Source organism: Rhineura floridana, chromosome 9 (assembly GCF_030035675.1).
Source record: "Rhineura floridana isolate rRhiFlo1 chromosome 9, rRhiFlo1.hap2, whole genome shotgun sequence".
In the NCBI taxonomy this organism is placed as follows: Eukaryota; Metazoa; Chordata; class Lepidosauria; order Squamata; family Rhineuridae; genus Rhineura; species Rhineura floridana.
Genome location: NC_084488.1, coordinates 78,262,061 through 78,283,114, shown reverse-complemented (window position 1 = coordinate 78,283,114; position 21,054 = coordinate 78,262,061). Strand labels below are relative to the sequence as shown.

Below are 21,054 nucleotides of genomic sequence, written 5' to 3'. Positions count from 1 at the left end.
GGAAGTCACGGCCTCGTCCCCCGGGCCGGGTTCCCTGAAAGGGCTGAGACATGCGATATGAAGCGAAACGCCTAAAGGGTCTGCGCTCAACGTTTTTGACGGTGGCCAAGACAGGCTTTCGAGTGTCCTTAGGGTCGACAAGCACTGCCCTTAATGCCTCTTCCCCGAAAAGTAATGAGCCTGCATAAGGTGCTCGTGAAAGATTAACTCTGGCAGTAGAGTCAGCCTGCCAGTGACGAAGCCAGAGGGTCCGTCTGGCAACGATCTGAGCTGCCAGGGCGCGTGCTGCTAGTTGATTCGCGTCCAAGGTGGCGTCGGCCACGAAAGCAGCTGTTTTACGCAGTTTTAGTAGCGATCTGCGCAGGGAGGCAGGATCTGGATTGTGGTCCTCGATGAGGTCGTCTAACCACATCATCGCTGCCCTGGTGAAAATAGAGGCAGATGTGGATGCACGCATGGAAAAGGCGATGGCCTCATGGGTCTTGCGTAAAGCAAAGTCCAGTCTCCGTTCAGTGGCATCCTTTAGATGAGAGTCCCCTTCCCTCGGCAAAAGGGACCTGGAAACTAAACTGGAAATAGGCTCGTCGATGTTAGGGACAGCCAGTCTGGTAGAAAAGTCCGGGGCCAAAGGATAAAGTCTGTCCGCAATGTTATTAAATCGGCGTGCCTGTAAGGGGTGGGACCATTCGTCCTTGGCCAGTTTAGCGATGGGGTCTGGGACAGGGAGGAAGTTTTCAGCTGGCGTAGGGGATTTCAAGACCCTGGCCCCTTTTAAAGCGGGAGTGGAAGCTGCAGTTGGAGTGGATTGAAGACCAAGGGCGTTCAAGATTCTGCGCGCCAGGGGCTGGTAATCTGAAGAGTCGAAGAGGCGATAGGAGGTTTCTGGCTCTGGTTCCGAATGGTCACTCCACTCGTCCGCTTGGTCTTGCAGCGCGAACGCGGACTCTGCATCAAAAGAGGCGTCATCAACGAACCTGCCCCTGGTAACGTCAAATGGGTCTGGAGAACCTGATGGGTTTGTCTCACTGTGTACACTTTGAACCCCGCTGTGTTGAGGGATAGCGGGAGGTTGTGAAGATGATTGACTCTGAGTAAAAAAGGACAGCATGCCCTGAAGTTGTGTAATGAACTCGTGGGAAAGCTGTAGCCCCGGAGATGTAGATGGTTGCTCTTGGATAGGCGGAACTGTAGACGGCCCCACAGGTAGTGAAGAAGAGCAAGCTCTGGGTTGGCTGGACATTGGCTGTACAGGAAATCCAGGAAAGTCCTCCTCATCAGAGGAAGCCGCAGGAGAATGAAAGAGAGTAGTTAACTGTGCATGATTTGAGTCCTCTGGCACTGGAACAGAGACATAGCGGGGCCGCTTGATTGTGCTGTGGCTAAGATGTTTGGTTTTGGCAACCGCTTTAGAGTGCTTATGTTTGACCGCCTTAGGAGGTTTAGGCTTGGTCATCTGGTTTGTCACAGGCTGTTGTATCGGCTTGGTTGCCTGGGTTGTCTCTGGCTGTTCTGCCATCATATAGATAATAAGGGTAGCTGTACACGGCACACGACTGGGGCAGAATGCACAGACCCGGGCAGGCACAGTGCACGGCACACGACTGGGGCAGAATGCACTGGCAGATGGCAAAGTACACTGCCACGATGGGGCAGAATGTACGCTATGAACAGTCTTAGAACATGCACAGTACACGGCACACGACTGGGGCAGAATGCACTGGCTGATGGTAGGTACACTGTCACGATGGGGCAGAATGTACACTTGGAGGAAAGGTGATATTGCACAACTTGCACAGTATAGTCCAAATAGCTTTGTATATTTTCAATAGTCTTGCGCACTAACAGGTGGCCTGGTGCACTGTTATGGCAGTATTAGTAAATTTGATGAAAAGTCACATGTGCACAGTAGTTGCAGTGATTGTAGAAAGCCACAGTAACCCAGTGGTTGCCAGGGTCAGCCTCAGAGATGGGGTTGGTAAAGGAACTTATGTAGAGGTAAAAATCCTATCTGCAGCACATAAACAGGGAGCAGATCACACAGAGGGAGCTGACAAGAACCTGGGCTCTGCAAACCCCAACCCGTGAAGGAAAAAAATCCCCTTTTGTAATACTAGTGGGTTCTCAAAAGGGACGGGAAAAAACGGCCACTAAAATGGCGCCCGTAAAAAGAGCGGGAAAATTCGAACAAAAATGACGGATACTTTGCCCAGCAACAACCGTTGTATGAAGAAATGAGCAAGGTGGGAAAAAAAATTAACTGTAAAAATGGAACCGCCCACGGTAGAAATACAGCCGCAGGACTAAGAAGGTAATCGCGGCTGAAAAAATTAGCCTGGAAACAGACTTCGTGAAGGAGGCAGGACAGCTAGCGGACTTCGAGAATCGGCCAACAGGCAAGCCGCAGCCGCGGGCTGAAGGGACTGACTCCGCGAGGAACCAAGCGCTGCAGATGATCGAGAGAGACAAGGCAGCCCAAACAAGAGAAGTCGCTAAAAAAGGGGAAGGCAAAGAGCCGCAGACATCGGCTCCTGACGGGCGAATGAAGCGCCGCCCGTAAAAATGAACGACGAAGGGAGCCGCAGCCGCAGGCTCCCGATCGTCAAGGCACAAGGGGAAATGGCAAAAGGACCGGAGAAAATAAAGTACGAAAGAAGCCGCAGCCGCGGGCTCCTAATCGTCAGGGCACAAAAGGAGGATCGGTAGAACAAAAAAAGGGGGGGGCGGAGGCTGCCGCCACAGCTCCTGGCCCCGCTGAGGAAAGAGACCGCAGCCGCGGTCTCTGTAGTTTGGGAGTAAAAACACACCCCCGGGAAAACGAGAAATTGACAAGGAAATTGACACACAACACACAAACCGTGGTAAGGGATGAGACAAAGGGAAGGAACGAGACGAAACAACGTACACAAAACTCCACCCTCTATCACACAAAGACAAAAAACTTATCTAGTCACTAGCTAAAGATCTTGCAGGGACGAAAGGCAAGAATGAACTGGAGAGTGGGAGGGGCCTGACGCCCTAGTCTTGACTTCAGAAACATTCTTGCCTTTGGACGATAGGACGAGCTATAATCCAGCATGATGGCATTCCTCCTATGGAAAATACTGTAACTGCAGTTTCGACTTCAAATATAGTTTTAGAATGTACCTAAAGACGATTATAATATTAAATGGCTAGAAAATGCAACCTTTTTTTGAGCAAGAAGGCTTTTAGCTGTTACTTCCTTTCCTTAAAACTATATAAAATAATGTTATTTGAATCCCTCATACAAACAAAGGAAAATAGAAATTAAAAAGTTATATTCCCATCGGGTAAAATGATCTGCTCGTGGAATGGCTTTTGATCCATGAAGGAACCCACTAATGTAAGAGGAGAGGCAATTTGTCCATTTTCACCTTTCCCCTACAGTCTCACCCTCAATGCTGCTCTGGAGGGAACCCCAACCCTCTGTAACAGATTATCATTCTGTGAGTGGAATGGCAGCGTTGAGTTTGAGTCATTAAAAATTAGAAAACTGTGTGAACATGATAATTTTAAAACATGTATTTTCTGAGGCATACTTTTTCATTGAAATTGTAATTTGGATAAACAAATGTGGATCCTTGATCATTTGCCTTACTGAGGAGGGAACGTATAGATGATTGCACCTGCACTCTTCCTGCACCACAAAGTCTGCTCACACGTAAGCTGTTATATATAAACACGTGTGCCACATATCTAATGTATGTGTACATCACACACAATATTACACACATATACAGTGAAGGACTCGGCAGAGGAAGGGAAACTCCTTTTCCATTCACCCCACACTTGCGCACGCATACACACACACACACACACCTTTTAGTATTTCTCTGCTTTGCTATGTTCCATATGTTTAAAGGGTGGTTTTCAGTGTGGAGCAAGAAGCTTCAGCAATGAAAATGAAAACAGTGCAGGTGAAAAGAGTTAATACCCCACTCCATCCACAATTCAATTCGTATGCCCCTCAAAGCTACTTTTAAATTTTTAAAAAAGAGTGAGAAATCCAGTTCACAAATCTCTTACATCATACCTAATTTGCCCCTAAAACACATCTATAAGATGATGAAAATAACATCTACACAAGGAACACTTCATTTAACTATTAGGACATTAGGCTAGTACAGAGCCACATTTCTCAGCGTGTTTTTTTTTAAAGCAATCCCTCTTTGAGAAAGAAATCAGGTGTTCTAATATCAGAATGATGATACAGTAGATGAATCAATGGCAGAACCTTTATTAAAAATATTGTTCTTGGCTCTTGCCAAACTGATAAGAAACACAAAATCTGATTATAAAATCTTCCAAGCTTTCTTCATGCATCTTAATATGGAGCATACATATTGAAACTATTGAAAACTCTGAAATCCTTCCAACCACAAACAGGACAGGCATTTACAAAATTAAGACCATTTTTGGAAAATCTAGGTTAACAGAGATGTGGAAGCAGCCATTATGTGTTTCTCCTTCCTAATAGGCCTTGATGCAATCTGAAACCTGCATAACACCTAGAAGAGCCTCATCTGAATGTTTGCTGCCTCCTCCCGCACTCCATATTAAGATTCTGATTTCCCTAAGGCCTCACGGGCCTGAACTATAGCAGAGCACAGCTACCAGGAGATAGCCAAAGTAAACATTTTCTGGCCCTTGTCAGCCCCTGAAAATGAAACAAATAGGGTCTGTCTTTCTAAACTCAGATGTCCTCTCCAAATAAAAACACAAGGTCCATTTAATATCCAATGAGTGCCACCTACGCTCCTGAGAGCACAACTGTTTCAGGCAAAATGAGAGCAATGGAAAACAGTGTTCACCTTAGGCTTAAAGGAAGGATCAGGTCGAAGAACCACCTTGTCCCAATGAAAAATACACAGCTGAGGATCTGCTGCCAATGCCCCAATTCCAAAACCCATCTAGCTGAGGTTATTGCCCCCCACACATATACAAAAACTGTTTTCAAAGTTAAACAAGACAGAGAACAAGTGGCTATAGGCTCAACCGGAGGCCTAGTAAGAGCTGACAGCACCCATGATAAATTCCACATGGGACATCTATACACTACAGGAGGAGAAACCAACTGAACACCCTTCATGAAACGCTTAGACGGGGGTGTGAAGACAACAGATCTTCACATACACCAAAAAATCACTAAGCTCCGCCCCTTGCCTCTTGATCATGTTTGCACTTAATCCTCTGTCCAGTCTTGCCTGAGAAAAGAAAGAACTATCTGAATATCCTGGGAAGCTGGATCCATTCCCTATGTCACACACCATTTCAGAAAGGCCGTCCAAGTCATATCGTAAATTCTGTTTGTAGATTCACACCTGGAAGAAAGAATGGTTTCCAAGACTGCACCGGACAAACTACACTGAATCAATCACAGCTGCCTAGCCTCCAAGCTGTTAACTGGAAGAGAGACAGCTGGGGATGAAGAATTGGACCCTGCAACAGCAAGTCCTGCCTCTCTGGAAGCCTCCATGGGTCCCAGCCTGACACGTTGAGCAAATCCAGAAACTATGGCCACCAGGGCTGAAAGGGAGCTGTCAGAATTACTTCAGGCCATTCCACTCATATCTGCTGCACAAGATGTTGAACGATGTCGAAGGGCGGAAAGGTGTAAAGCAGCCCCTTCACCCAATGAGTTCCCAGATCGTCCATTCCTATGGCACCCGGACTTGCATTCATGGCCATAAATAGAGGAACACAATGGTTGTCCTGAAAGGCAAACAGATCCATCTGTGCACCACCTGCAGGAAAATGTCCGTGTTCAACTGCTATTCTGCTTCTTGCATGTGGAACCTGCTCAGCCAATCTGCCACCTGATTCTGCAGTCAAGCCAGATGTTCTGCCTTTAGAGATGCCAGAAGTCTCTCCACCCAGAGGAACAACTTGTTTGCCTCTGCCATCAACACCTTTGAACAGGTCCCACACTGTTTAACATTTCACTGAGGAGTTGTTTGTGTGGATAAGAAGGTGGGACCTCTTCCACTTGCAGCTGAAAATGCTGCAACACCAGGTAGATGACTTTCAACTCCAATACACTGATGAATTGGGATTCAGATGGAGACCACTCGCTCTGAGCCACCCCGTGACACAGATGAGTGCTCCATCTAGTTAAACTGGCATCTGTTATCAATACCAGATGGAAAGGCTCTTCTAGCAAGACCCCCTCTGAGAGTCTCTGAGGAGCTAGCCACTATGTCAGTTCCTTTCTCAGTCCTTCCAGAACCTACACCTTTTTCTTCACTCAGAGAACTGTTTCTTCTTTGAGAGACAGCAATAGCTGCATCCAGGCCCTGGAGTGGACCTGAGCCAATCTGACAAGATTGTATGCTGATACCATCAAGCCTTGCAGTTTTGCGAGAATCAGAAACTTCTCCTGTTATTCCCTCATGACAGCCAGAATAACTGTATGCAGCTTCAGACTCTGTTCCTGTGTCAGGAACATATGGAAGTTGGCTGTATCCAGTACCACCCGTAGATGACAAATTCACTGAGATGGAATTAGGAAGCTCTTTTCGAAGTTTACAACGAAACCTAGTTGACTGAGACACGACAGGTTCTTTTCAATATGTTGGAGACATGGAACTGATAACTGTGTCCTCACCAGAATGTTGCCCAAATATGGGTGAATGCACATTCCCCACATACGAAGGTGTGCCACTATAGCTACCAGAACCTTGGTGAAAACCCGTGACACTGAGGACAAACCAAAGGGCAACTCCCGGTAGTGCAGATCCCCATATGTAAACCTGAGGTAACACCAATGGACCAGTCTGACATACACATGCAGATAAGCCTTGGAGAGGTATACTAAGGCCATCCAATCTCTCCCCTTCTCAGTGCTGTGACAATCAAGCAGAGAATCTCCATCTTGAAGTGTTTTTTGGAGACCAGCCTAATGAGCCACGTTAGGTCTAAATTGCCCAAATGTCACCATTCTGTTTTGGTCACTAAGAAAAAGACTGAATAGACCCCAGATCGCCTCTGTGAAGGTGGAATAGGCTCTGTTGCTTTCATCTCCAGCAGATGTTGAATAGCTTCTATGTAGGCCTGATGCTTGGCTGGCTTCTGCGAAAGAGGGGTGGGAATGAACTTGCCTCTAGGAATCATTGTAAACTATACAGCATATCCCTGACACACTGTCTCCAAAACCATCTGTCTGTGGTTATCAGGGTCCAGTGATGAGCAAAACCCAGAATCCTGTCCTCCACCGGCAGCTGCTGAGCGGCCTCCTGGCTGTCATGCCAAGGCTGACGTCTTGGCATTCTTGCCAACCGCTGTGTCCTGTAGGAGGAGAAATCCTCTGGAGAACTGACAGGAGGGATGAAAAAACTGTTTGTCTGACCTTACACTCATCCTTCTTAAGCTGAGGAAGAGCTTTACCCTTGACCCTGCTTTCAACAAAACGGGCATCCAGGGACTCTAGAAACAACTTATAACCTGGCAAAGGGCAAACTTGCTAGACGTACTTGTGAGGTAACATCAATTGCCACTGATGCTGCTAAACATTCCAGCGAGCCACAGTGAAAGAAGCAATGGGCCTGGCTGGATACCGAGTGCATCCAGAGAAGCCTCAGCAGCTAGGGCAGCAGGATGATCTCAAGACCATCCACTATAGGCTTAGAAACATCATTTCTGGCCCCCAGTTCCTTCACCCACAAAAACATGGCATAAGAGAACAGGGAAGCAATGGCAGCCACCCTGAACGCAATGGCATCAGCCTTAAAACTTCTCTTAAGTGCAACCACAGAAAAATGGAGTTGATCCATAACCTGCTCAGAAAAAACATAATGCTTTTTAGGTAACCATGACAGCAACTTAGGTTTGTTAGGGTATACCCACTCAGCCTTCCAAACCTTGTCAAACTGCTCATGGAAAGGAACCAGAGCCTGCTTTGATGAAGCAGAAGGCTTTACTTGCTCCTGAGGAAGTCGATGGAGTGGACCCAAACTGCTTCGTTTTTGCCTCCTCAGCAAACTGCAGCACCCAGATCACAAGATTTTTCAGTAGGGACTGAAACTACATAAGTTTAAGAAAAATCACCCCAGGCCCACCAGAACACGCCATTCCCTCCCCCTGCCAACAAAATCAGGCAGATAAGGCGGGGTGAAGCTAACCCGCAAAGATGACAGAAGCAGGTAGTGCTAGCATTTGCCTGGTGCCATGATAAATGGGCACTAGCCCGCAAAAAAAACAATGTAAGTGCAAGAAGAATCCCTGAAAGTGGCTGACAGACACAAGAGAATTATCGCAGATGTCTCCAAGCTGTGCACCCAGGACAAAATGGCGGTCCCATCAGACACTACAATTGCAGGAACTGCTAAGGAGAGAAGCTGCTGCAGCCATGGACCCAAACTGCTTTGTTTTTGCCTCCTCAGCAAACTGCAGCACCCAGATCACAAGATTTTTCAGTAGGGACTGAAACTACATAAGTTTAAGAAAAATCACCCCAGGCCCACCAGAACACGCCATTCCCTCCTCCTGCCAACAAAATCAGGCAGATAAGGCGGGGTGAAGCTAACCCGCAAAGATGACAGAAGCAGGTAGTGCTAGCATTTGCCTGGTGCCATGATAAATGGGCACTAGCCCGCAAAAAAAACAATGTAAGTGCAAGAAGAATCCCTGAAAGTGGCTGACAGACACAAGAGAATTATCGCAGATGTCTCCAAGCTGTGCACCCAGGACAAAATGGCGGTCCCATCAGACACTACAATTGCAGGAACTGCTAAGGAGAGAAGCTGCTGCAGCCATGGCCTAAGGTCCGCCAAATCAACACCCACCAAATCAGCCCCCCAAAACCAACAATAGCAAGTGAGATGGAAAAAAAATAGGGGGAAACTGGAGAAAGAACATGGGAAACTTTTTCTTTAAAAAAAACACAATGAGAAGATAACAAAAACATAGAAAACTAAAAGGAAAAACACAAATGAGTAAAAAGAAGGGATTTTATCATGCACGCCAAAAAGACCCACCCTAAACTGACCAAGGCAGTGGAAGATCTGGAGAGATGGATGACCCCTCCCCCTGGAAGAGGAGCTGTCAATCTGTCAAGATCCTACTTGACTGGTCTAGAGGGAGGAGTCATCCTCAGGAGTGAATGTACTCCAACTTACTCAGACAAATCCAGAATATTTAGCAGAGGCATTCTAAACCTCCTCTGTTGTTGCATGAGGTTCTCTTGCAGACAGGTATGGCTGCATAGTGCTTAGGAGGTAAAAATGTAAATGTACTGCCTTCAAGTCAATTCCAACTTATGGCGACCCTATGAATAGGGTTTTCATGAGGCTGAGAGGCAGTGACTGGCCCAAGGTCACCCAGTGAGCTTCATGGTTATGTGGGGATCTGGACCCTGGTCTCCCAGGTCGTAGTCCAAAACCTTAACCACTACACCACACTGGCTCTAGCTCTGCAATATATCTACAAAGCTTGTTCATCATGGCTGGGGAAGGTTTGCTGTTGGAGGAGTTACCGAAGTAGCTGCTGCTGATTATCAATCCTTCTGCGGGAAGGAGTGATGCCATTTAATTTAAAATAAGTAATTCCTAAAACATTACTTTTTAAAAAACAAAAAATCCTTTCCTCAATCCCTTGTGGGAAAATGAGCCCCTATTTCCAGCCTTTCTTTTTATTTTGTGAAGATGGTTATGCATGAAGGTAATTTATCATTTCTAAGCACTTCTGGAAGAAATGTATTATCTAGATCAGTCTTTGTCAACTTGGTGTCCTCCAGATGTTTTGGACACAAGTCTCCTCAGACCTAGACAGCAGTCATGTAAGATGGGGCTGATGGGAGTTATAGTCCAAAACATCTGGAGGGCACCAGGTTGACAAAGGCTGGTTTTGGGTTAAGACTCATTTCAGTTTTGGGGTTAAGAATAAAAAAATGCTCAGCAATCACAGTTCAACCATAGTGGAACAGAACTCAAAATAATCAGAATCAACCAATAACCGTTCATTTGTATACAATTGTGTCTGTTCACATGAGCAGGATGAACTTTCACTAATATCAGGTGCAATCCTGATTTTCACAGATCTCTACTGCAGCCCTCAAAAAAGAGTTAGGAACAGTATGGGATGTGGAGTGAGTAGGGTGTAGTGAGCTGCGATCAATGAAAGTTGCCTTGCACAAATACATCTTGTTCATTCAAAGGCACCTTTGCATATATAAACTATTTTTTACAGGCAGTTTACTGTTTCTGTAGTGTTTATTAAACTCATCTAACAAGGTACAGCAAGGCATTAAGGCTCACAAAAGTATGCTCTACAAGTCCCATTTATACCTCTGTTGTCTGCGTAGTTTGTCCAGTTCCGCATTCTGATCCATTACAGTCTTCAGAAATGACTGATTAATCTACAAGAGAAAAACTTTTTAATACATTGCACAGTATACAAAATACAAAAATCCAGAAACATATAGTACAGTGAATATATATCACCAAGACCTTTTCAAAGACCTTGAGATATACATGTATCTCAAGAAGCATGAATTTTGCTTTTCCAAAAATTTGCTCTTTCCTTACAGTTGACTCTATGAAAGTCTTACCAAGTTTTCCCAACTTGACTATTATAATATTCTCTTCACTGGGTCCCCACTTCCCATTTAAGCCTCTCGCTTCTCTTTTAAATGTAGCTACTTGTGTAGTTTGACTTTGTTTTTTCATCATATCACTCTCAACTTATGTCCTATTGGCTTTTCAAAGTCCACATAAACCAATTTTGTACTCCATAAAGCATTCATACTCTCTATTCCAATCACGAATCCTTTCATAAATCCCCTTACTTCATCACATGTTCATTACCCTCTAATACACTTGACAAAGAAAGGGAAGAAGAGGGGTGGAGGGAAGAGAAAACTATAAACCACTACTTTGAATAATAATAAAAAACTAGGCAATAAACAAACAAGTGTGGTTTCACAGACAGAGACTTGCTTCTTCACAACGAGATATGACCTTATTTTCTAGAGCAGTGGTTCTCAAACTTTTTTGATTCGTGGCGCACTGTAAAACATATAAAACTTTTCTGGCGCACATCGTGTACAAAATTAAAAATATATTAATATATTTTAAACTATGAATAAAAATAACTTAAACTATAGAAAACTATTACCTACCCTATACAAATGGGTTTCTTCTCATTTTTAAAATATACTTTCATAATATTTGAGGCACACCTAGCTGCCTCTTAGGGCGCACCAGTGTGCCTGGGCGCACCGTTTGAGAATCACTGTTCTAGAGCAAGGCCCAGTTGTGTTCTCCAACAAATCAATTAAAATGGATTAGCAATGAAATGGATTAACAATGAAACAGAATATATTGTATAGCTATTAATAAATAAGGTACAGTATACAATATGCAAATAAAAAGTGCCTGGAATCTGCTTTGGAACCATTGTATAGGAAACATTTGCAATTGTTGTATATTTTTCCTCTTTTAACAGACATCCACATGAGAGAGGCTACAAAAGTTTCAAGATGTTATTATAATGTTCAGTCTTTCACTTACATACTCTCTTTTTTCACTGGTGAAATGCAGTTGCTTTGTTAGTTGCTGAAAGCTTGACAATTGTTCCTAAAGAAAAGATGCAGAACATGTAATTATAATCTAAATGACTTACCATCAACATAAAAATAAATGCTCAAACTTAACATTTTAAACATTTAAGTACTATTACTATATTGTATACATTACCACTGGCTGTCATCCAGAATTTTCTCTTTGACAGCTAGCATGATTTTTCAAATGAAATGCACAACAGCAGAAAAAGCAATAAAATGGTGTATCTCATCCCTTATTGTTCTGTGTGTGAGAGAGGGAGACACACACACACACACACACAGAGAAACATATTACCTTATGCAATTAGATGTGTGGTACTTCCACAAAACCAATAATTTGGTGTGTGGGAGTGTTCGGTATATAAAAACTAAGTCAATGGCAGGTAATGCTGCAACCAACCTCAGAAAATCTAGAGATGGTTTTAAAAATCAGGAGCTTATATATATTTGTTATATGCCTTACAGTGTTTAGATCTTTAGAACATAATCATGTTACATTGTAAAGACAATCCCTGTGGTCTCAAAGGAATGAAGGAAGAGTTATGTCTTGTTTTGCTTTCTCCTAGTTTACAGAGCAATCCAAAAGCCAGTTAAAAGGGCTACTGAAAGCAGTATACGTGCTGCTGTGCCAACGTACAGAGGCTCCGCCCTCAGGACAGCACTTATACCCTCAGAGGAGCCCCCATATCCTGGCAGAAAGATCATTGGAGTAGATGAGCAATTCACAGTATGGCCTACAATAGGCTGTTCCATGAGCATGATGGGGCAGACTTCGCTCTGCAGCATCCAATGCCCTTTATTCCCTAACACAATAATACATTGGGCCTGAAACTACACCAGCCATGTAGCTAGCATAGTTAATTTGCTGCCCATTGTGATCAATGGGGGAGTGAAAAAAAGGGAGGAAGAAAGAATAAAAAGCCATCTCCTCACTTCCCATCCTGGCCAGAAGGGCTTGGGATGTGGTATAACAAGTATCATGGAATCTAGCCCCCATAAAACAATAGAATCGCAGAGTTGGAAGGGGCCTATAAGGCCATCAAGTACAACCTCCTGCTCAATGAAGAATCCAATTTAAAGCATTCTTGACAGGTGGCTATCCAGCTGCCTCTTGATTGCCTCCAGTGTTGGAGAGCCCACCACCTCCCCAGGTAATTGGTTCCATTGTTGTACAGCTCTGACAGTAGCAGATTTTTACTGAAGTTCAATCGAAATCTGGCTTACTGCAACTTGAGCCCATTATTCCGTGTCCTGCACTCTGGGATGATTGAGAAGAAATCCTGGCCCTCCTGTGTGGCAACCTTTCAAGTACTTGAAGACAGCTATCATATCTCCCTTCAGTCTTCTCTTCTCAAGGCCAAATATGCCCAGTTCTTTCAGTCTCTTCTCATACGGTTTTGTTTCCAATCCCTCTGATCCCATTCCAGTTTGTCTGCATCCTTCTTAAAGTGTGGTGTCCAAAACTGGACACAGTACTTAAGATGAGGCCTAATCAGTGCCAAATAGAGGGAACTAATAATTCACCCATTTTGGAAACTATATTTCTGTTATTGTAGCCTAAAACAGCATTTCCCTTTTTTGCAGCCACATTGCATTGTTGGCTCATATTCAGCTTGTGATCAACCACAATCACAAGATCTTTCTTCCATGTAGTATTGCTGAGCCAAGTATCTCCCATCTTATGACTGTGCACTTGGTTTCTTTTTCCTAGGTGTAGAACTTTGAACTTATCCCTGTTAAATTTCATTTTGTTGTTTTCAGCACAATGCTCCAGCCTATCAAGATCCCTTAAAATTGTTTCTGTCTTCCAGGGTATTAGCTATCTCTCCCAAATCTGCAAACTTGATAAGTGCTCCCTGCACCTTCTCATCCAAGTCATTAATAAAAATGTTGGAGAGCATTGGGCCCAGGATCGAACCCTGAAGTACATTACCTCCCCACAGTTTGAGAAGGAACCATTGATAAGCACTTTTTTAGTACGATTCTGTAGCCAACTGTGGATTCACCTGATAGTTGTTCCATCTAGCCCATGTTTAGCTAGCTCAAAATATCATGGGGCACTTTGTCAAAAGCTTTGCTGAAGTCGAGATATATTATGTCTATAGCATTCCCACAGTCTACCAGGGAGGTTACCGAATCGAAAAAGGAGATAAAATTAGTCTGGCATGATTTCTTCTTGATAAATCCATTATGGCTCCCAGTAATCACTGCATTGTTTTCAAGGTGCTTACAGACTGACGGCTTTATCATCTGCTCCAGAATTTTCCCAGGGATTGATGTCAGGTTGACTGGTCTATAGTTCCCAGGTTCCTCCTTTTTGCCATTTATGAAGATAGGGACAGCTTTAGCCCTCCTCCAGTCATCCAGCAGTTCACCCATCCTCCATAAGTTTGCAAAGATAATAGACAGCAGTCCTGAGAGTTCAATACTCTAGGATGCAGTTCATTAGGCACTGCAGAACTGAACTTGTTCAAAGTAATTAGGTATTCCTTGACCATAAGTCTATCAATTTCAAGCTGCAATCCTACCCCTTCAACTTCATGTTTCCCAGGAGGAACATAGACTCTCTTGGGAGAAGGCTGAGCCAAAGTAGGAATTGAGCACTTCTCCTTTTCTTTCTCATTTGTTATCATTTTGTCATCCTCATTGAGTAACTGTACCACCCTTTCTTTTCTCTGTCTTTTACTGTGGATGTACCTGAAGAAAGCGTTTTTGTTGCTTTTGGCATCTCTCATTAACCTCAGGTCATTCTCAGCTTTAGCCTTCATGAAGCCATCATGCAATTCTGTGCTACCTTTCTGCACTCTCCCTTCCACTTCCTGTATGTGTCCTTTTTTGTTTTCAGGTCATATCTAAGCTTTTTGTGAAGCCATATTGGCTTCTTCTGCTGTCTTCCCTTTTTTTTCCTTGATGAAATTGTTTGCAATTGTGCCTTTAGAATTTCCCTTTTTAGAAACTCCCACCCATCGGACTCCTTTTCTCATTAGGGCTGCTTGTCATGGAACCTTACTTCCCATTGTTCTGAGTTTATTGAAATTGGCTTTCCTGAAATCCAGGGTATGCATATGCCTACTATCAGCTTTTGCTTCCTTTAAAATCAAGAACTCAAGCATAGCACAGTCACTTTCCCCCAGAGTTCCCATAACTGCCACTTCATCTGCTAAGTCATCTCTATTGGTTAGAATCAAGTCAATGATGGCTGATTCTCTAGTTGTAGGACGAAGGTTATCAGCAATACCAGTCAGGAATTTCTTGGAAGGGCTGCGCTTGGCAGAATTTGTCTCCCAACAGATATCAGGGTTACTGAAGTCCCTCATTAGTACTACATCATGCCTCCTCAAAACATCGGCAATTTGCTTTTCAAAAGTTTCATCCTCATCTTCTCCTTGATTGGGTGGTTGGCAGTAGACTCCTTTTATTCCTTTCCTCATTTATTTTAATCCAGATACTCTTGGTGTAGCTACAGTAGGGCCCTGCTTTACAGCGCTTCGCTTTACAGCATTCCGCTGATACAGCGGTTGTGAATTGTAGAAAGGCCCCGCTTTACAGCGCTTGTTCCGCTTTTACGGCAGTTTTTTGCCGCCGGGCGCCATTTTGGTCAATGTAAGTCAATGGGATCCGCTTTACAGCGGTTTTCGCTTTACAGCGGGTGTCCGGAACGTAACCCGCTGTATGAGCGGGGCCCTACTGTACTAAGCTTATCCTCCTATATTTCTGTGCAGGGATATTTTTAACATAGAGCATGACTCCGCCTCCCTTTCTATTCTTTCCATTCTTTTTGAACAGGTCGTATCCTTCAATTGTTGTGTTCCAGTCATGGGAGTCATCCCACCAAGTTTCAGTTATACCTATCAAGTGGCATTTACTCTCCTGTATTAAGAGTTTGTTTCCCATACTCTAGGCATTAGTATACAGACAATGAAGACAATGTGATTTAGGGTCTGGCTTCCTTACTACATTTTTATGAAGACCATTACTGGGTCCTATGAGAGCTTTCTCTCAGTTCCTCTTACTCTGCACAAACCTTTGTTAGTCGTTACCACGAAGTTTAAGTCTCCCTCTCCCTTAGGATTCAGCCTAAAGCTCTCTTAAGGAACAAAGCCTTAATAAAATGTTAATATACAGCTATAATTGTGGGGAAATGGGGCTTAGAAGACAGAAATGAAGCAGGAGAAAGACTTATTCTGTGCAGCCAATAATCTGTTTCTAGCAAACACATTTTTTGAGCAACCAAAAAGACGACTGTACACATAGACATCACATGGTCAATACAGGAATCAAATTGATTATATAACTGGTAGCAGAAGATGGGGAAGTTCCATACTTTCTGTGAAAACAAGACCAGGAGCAAAGCTAAAGAAGAACAAAACAATCATAATGCCAACATACAATTTAAATAATATCCCAGAAGAATATAAAGAGCAAATAAGGAACAGATTTGAGGCTTTAAACTTAGTTGATAGACAACCAGAAGAACTATGGAATGAAGCTAGAGACATTATCAAGGAAGAATGTAAAAAGACAGTAACTCTAGCTAAAAGGAGAGAAAGACCTATAATGGACCAAACTCTTAAAATGGTTAAAGGGAGAAGGAAAGCAAAAGTGTATTTTAAACAGCATTTCCGTATTTTGGATGTTGTTTGGTTCGTTATTTTTTTTTTATTATTATTATTATTTATTGTATTTATATATTGTGCTTGTTTTTATCTTTTTGTACACCGCCCAGAGAGCCTTCGGGCTTAGGGCAGTATATAAATTAAACTAAATAAAATAAAATAAATAAAATAAAAACAAAAACAGTCAGAACTCCAAATGGAATAATACAGCGACTAATACGTATGGACAAAGAGAACTATTACAATAACTATTGCATGGAAATAGAAGAGGATAATAAAAAGGTAGAACTAGAGCCTTATTCCAAAAGAGTAGAGAAATTAAAGGAAAATTTAAACCAAGAGTAGGGATGTTGAATAATCAACAGGGGAATACACTGACTGGCCGATATAAAATAAAAGGAAGATTGAAGTAATACACTGAAGAACTCTATAAAAGAGATGCAAGGATGACAGATTCATTCACGGAGGGCCTGTATGATGATGAACCAGACATTTTAGAATGCAAGGTGAAAGCTGCTCTTAAAATACTTGGAAGAAACAAATCATCAGGAATAGATGGCATACCAATAGAGTTGGTACTGAGACTGAATCTGTTCACACTTTGATAAAAATTTGTAAAGAAATATGGGAAACTATAACAATGGCCCACAGACTGGAAGCGTTCAATATACATCCCAATTCCAAAGAAAGGGGATCCCAGGGAATGCAGTAATTATTGAACTATTGCCTTAATATCCCATGCAAGTAATGCTCAAGATTCTATAACCAAGGCTTTTACCATATATGGAGTGAGAAATGCCAGATGTTCAAGCTAGATTTAGAAAGAGGTACCAAAGACCATATCGCAAACATACGTTGGATAATGGAATGGACCAAGGAATTTCAGAAGAAAATCACCCTGTACTTTATAGATGATAGAAAAGCCTTTGATTGTGTAGATTACAAAAAACTATGGAATGCTTTAATAGAAATGGGGGTGCCACAGCATCTGATTGTCCTGATGTGCAACCTATACTCTGGACAAGAGGCTACTGTAAAGACAGAATATGGAGAAACTGATTGGTTCCCAATTGGAAAGGGTGTGAGACGGGTGTATCTTACGCAGAACATATCATACGGAAAAATCAACTCATTTGAAATGTGGTGTTGGAGGAGAGCTTTGTGCATACCATGGACCGTGAAAAAGACAAATAATTGGGTGTTAGATCAAACCAAACCAGAAGTATCACTAGAAGCTAAAATTATGAAACTGAGGTTATCATACTTTGGACACATAATGAGAAGACAGGATTAACTAGAAAAGACAATAATGCTGGGAAAATCAGAAGGGAGTAGAAAAAGAGGAAGACCAAAGAAGAGATGAATTGATTCCATAAAGGAAGCCACAGACCTGACGTTACAGGATCTGAACAGGGTGGTTCATGACAGATGCTATTGAGGGTCGTTGATTCATAGGGTTGCCATAAGTCGTAATTGACTTGAAGGCACATAACACAAACATACAGCTATCAGAATAAACTAAATTACTTTTTGTTTTTGACTTTCAACAATATGAATCTGTGCTTCTGTCATATGTTCCTGGTATATCTGCTGAAGTCGCTCCAGTTCCTGCGAGACTGTCTGCCAAAGTTCTACTACGTCTTCCTTTTCCTACAAAAAGAAAAACAAAGATAGCATATGAGAGAAAAAGTTAGTTTTGTCTTTATGAATCAAAAAACTGAAAGCAGAGATTATTTTTCTGTGAAGCCATTCTATATTAATGCAAATATAGCAATATATTCCTACTTGCCTCCCAAACCGATGCTACTTTACTCATTATTTAAATATATAACATCCAGAAAATATGTAAACAACAGGCATGTATTATTTCAGGGGAAAGCCACAATTCTATTTATATTCATATATAATTGCAGTTGGGTTTTAGTGAACATTAGTTTTTTGTTCCCTCCCCCTTTCCTGCCAACAACAATGGAATTCAAATGAAAAGCATTGTTTATTTGTTTGTTTAATGCACTTACATCCTGCCTTTCCTCCAAAGAGGTCAAGGTACATACACCCCGTCTTGCTTCCCATTTTACCCTTACAACAAACCTGAGGGGTAGGGTAGGTTGAGAGACAGTGATTGGCTCAAGGTCACCCAGTGAGCTTCATGGCTGAGTGGGGATTTGAATCCTAGTCAAACACTTTATTCATTACACTGCATTGTTTTTAAGGATTATTTTAAACTGTTGTAACTTGCCTTAGGACCTCAGGGTGAAGGGCAGATAATAAATTAAAATAATAATAATAATACTTTGAGCAGTGCACACTATCTTTAGCAAAAAGAAGAAAAGGACTATTCTGATGCTTTAAAACAGCTAGAACCTGCATACAAGAGAGTCAAAGAATCAAGGCAGTGTGAATGTTTGAATCTACTCACTTTATTTGCTAGCTGTAATTGATCTTGAAGGTTTCTTATTATATTTTCATCCATAAAAGTACCATTCCCTGAAGCAGGACCAGATGGCAGAGCCTCCAACTGCTCTTCAACAGAATCTTTCAATTCGTCATGCAATCTAGGTTACAAGTATGTAGACAAGCAATTTCTTTTACAACAGTAATCAAAGCTAATTTGTTAGAAATGGACCATCCATTGGAAAACAAAAACTTTCAAGTTCGGAACCATGTTTTAAATTATTCTGTTATAAACACACTGGTGTTTTTCTGCAGGAAATACACAAAAGAAAGAAGACTGCATTAAGTACTACTTATTGTACTACTGTACTTCAGGAAGGAAGACTCTTTTCTTTTCCCTTACCAGATAAAGTCTTACATCAGACAATACTGGACTGGGCTCTGGGGTCAAAAACCAGGCTCCACTGCTGATGGAGAAACAAGAACTGTGAAGCGACAGATTTCTATAGCAGAAGACACTGCACCGCACCAAAAGCTCAGCATAACCAAAGGGTACAATTGGAACTGTTACTTAACAAGTTAATATTAAGCAAATATTCCAGGTTCTCTGGGTAAATGTTTGGCATGCATACATTTCCGTTATGACAGAAAGGAGAAAACAGTCATGTCTGAGCAGTACAGGCATACCCCGCTTAACGTCGCTACGCTTAACGTCACCTCGCTATAACGTACATGCTCCATATGCCTGTATTTCTCCAGAAATGCAGTGCAGCAGCAGAGACTTTAGCGCGTGGTGGTGGAAATAGACGCGATCGCGCCACCGCAAATCAGCTGGGAAGCGTGACCACGATCAGCTGAGAGTCGTGGCAGCGCAGCAGCAGAGGCTTTAGCGCAGGGCTTTGAGGCTCCGCATGAAGGAGAGGTAAAAAAAGTTTTAAAAGGTAGTGCTTCACTTTAAGGACATTTTCAGTTTACGTACTCGCTCTGGTCCCATTGAGTACGTTAATGCGAGGTATTACTGTATTAAGATTTATTATTGTATTTAAACATTTCTGAAGTTAAGCCTGGGGGGTGAAACTTATGCTAGCAAACTGTAAGGCTAGCTCTGAAAATGCATCTGGCAATATGAAATCAGGATGTGAAGAGATAATGATGGTAAAAAAGGGGAGGGGTGAAGAAAAAATACTACGGCTACAATCCTAAACAATCCTAAGGTTGGGAGTAAGTCTGATTGAACTCAGTGGGGCTTACTTCTGAGTAGATAGACAGATTCCACTGTAAATTTATTCATAAAGATTTCTGGTTTTATTAGCATCTGCAGATATTTTAACCCAGCTCCACATCAACATCTGCTCACCTACATTTATTTGATCCTTTCCCATTTTCCCAAGGAGAGTGAGTAAAATATATATGAATATCCACAAATATTGTTGCAAGGTCAAGCTACCATTAAATTGCTAAATCAGTGATGGGGAACTTTCAGCACTAATCACGCCCACCAGGCTTCCTCAATTGGCTCATGAGGACATTTTGGCTAAGGCATGTATACCAGTTCTACATCTGACATCATTTATGACCTCAGGTGTGCAGCAAGTAAAGGCATGGCTGGGCCTAAAGGGATTAGTAGACACCACTAATCAGCTGATTGTAAGTGCTTCCAAAGCACAGGGATTTGTCATTGCCCACTACACAGATAAAAATGCATCACCCCTTTGGCCTGGGGTAGGAGGGTGCTGGTTGTATCCAGTTCCCCACCCTTGTACTAAATGCATATTCTATGCAACTAGGCATCTGAATTCTGGTGAGCAATGATCTCATAGCCCTTGAAATAATGGTTGTTCTGCTTTCAACAATTAGCATTTTAACAAAACATATCAATCAGTGAATCTACCTTTCATTTTCCTTGATGACTTGTTCAAGTTTTAGTCTCATTTCCCTCATCTGCGCCTAGAAGAAAGCAATAAAGGACAGTGAACATTTATTTTTTAATAGGAGACTAGATACACTAAGGGAGCAATCCAAATCCAAGATCTGCTGGGATGAGAGGAGTTTGGAATAGGCTATGCCGGCCAAAGTCCCTCATTCTGGGTCAGCCGGATATATGCTGGTGTAAGTCCTACATCCCAGCTCAGCCGAGGAAGGTCCTAAAAAGGGCATTCTGGAGGGAGGGGTGTGTGGCAGCAGCCAGAGAAGACTTATCCCTAATCCAAACTACATTCATATTGGCGATGGGACCCAGCAACCCAGCAGAAGTTGCACTGGCAAAAAGGGTGGTGCAAGTCAAACTCTGTTTTAAAGGCTCGTTTTCCCTCTGCCAGGCTCGGGCTGGCTCAGCCAGCGGTAACCCCAGTCCTGAATGAAGTCTGGAATCGGGGTAAATTACCCTGGCATAATTTAGCCCAGAGTAGATTACTCTGGCTTGCTATAGTTTGGATTGCTCTGCAACATTACAAATACCACACACACCAT

General features: G+C 42.7%; 1 protein-coding gene across 4 annotated transcripts in view; it reads right to left on the bottom strand.

The window, feature by feature from the left end:
* SCLT1 (sodium channel and clathrin linker 1) overlaps window positions 1-21,054 on the bottom strand; it is a 93,413-nt gene that overhangs the window by 46,419 nt on the left and 25,940 nt on the right. For all 4 annotated transcript variants that reach the window (XM_061585042.1, XM_061585043.1, XM_061585046.1 and 1 more), the window contains exons 6-10: window positions 20,477-20,532; window positions 18,611-18,746; window positions 17,719-17,841; window positions 11,523-11,588; window positions 10,299-10,369 (exon numbers count right to left, since the gene is read on the bottom strand). In XM_061585042.1, coding sequence (XP_061441026.1) covers window positions 10,299-10,369; window positions 11,523-11,588; window positions 17,719-17,841; window positions 18,611-18,746; window positions 20,477-20,532 — 452 coding nt within the window. The remainder of the gene's footprint in view (window positions 1-10,298; window positions 10,370-11,522; window positions 11,589-17,718; window positions 17,842-18,610; window positions 18,747-20,476; window positions 20,533-21,054) is intronic.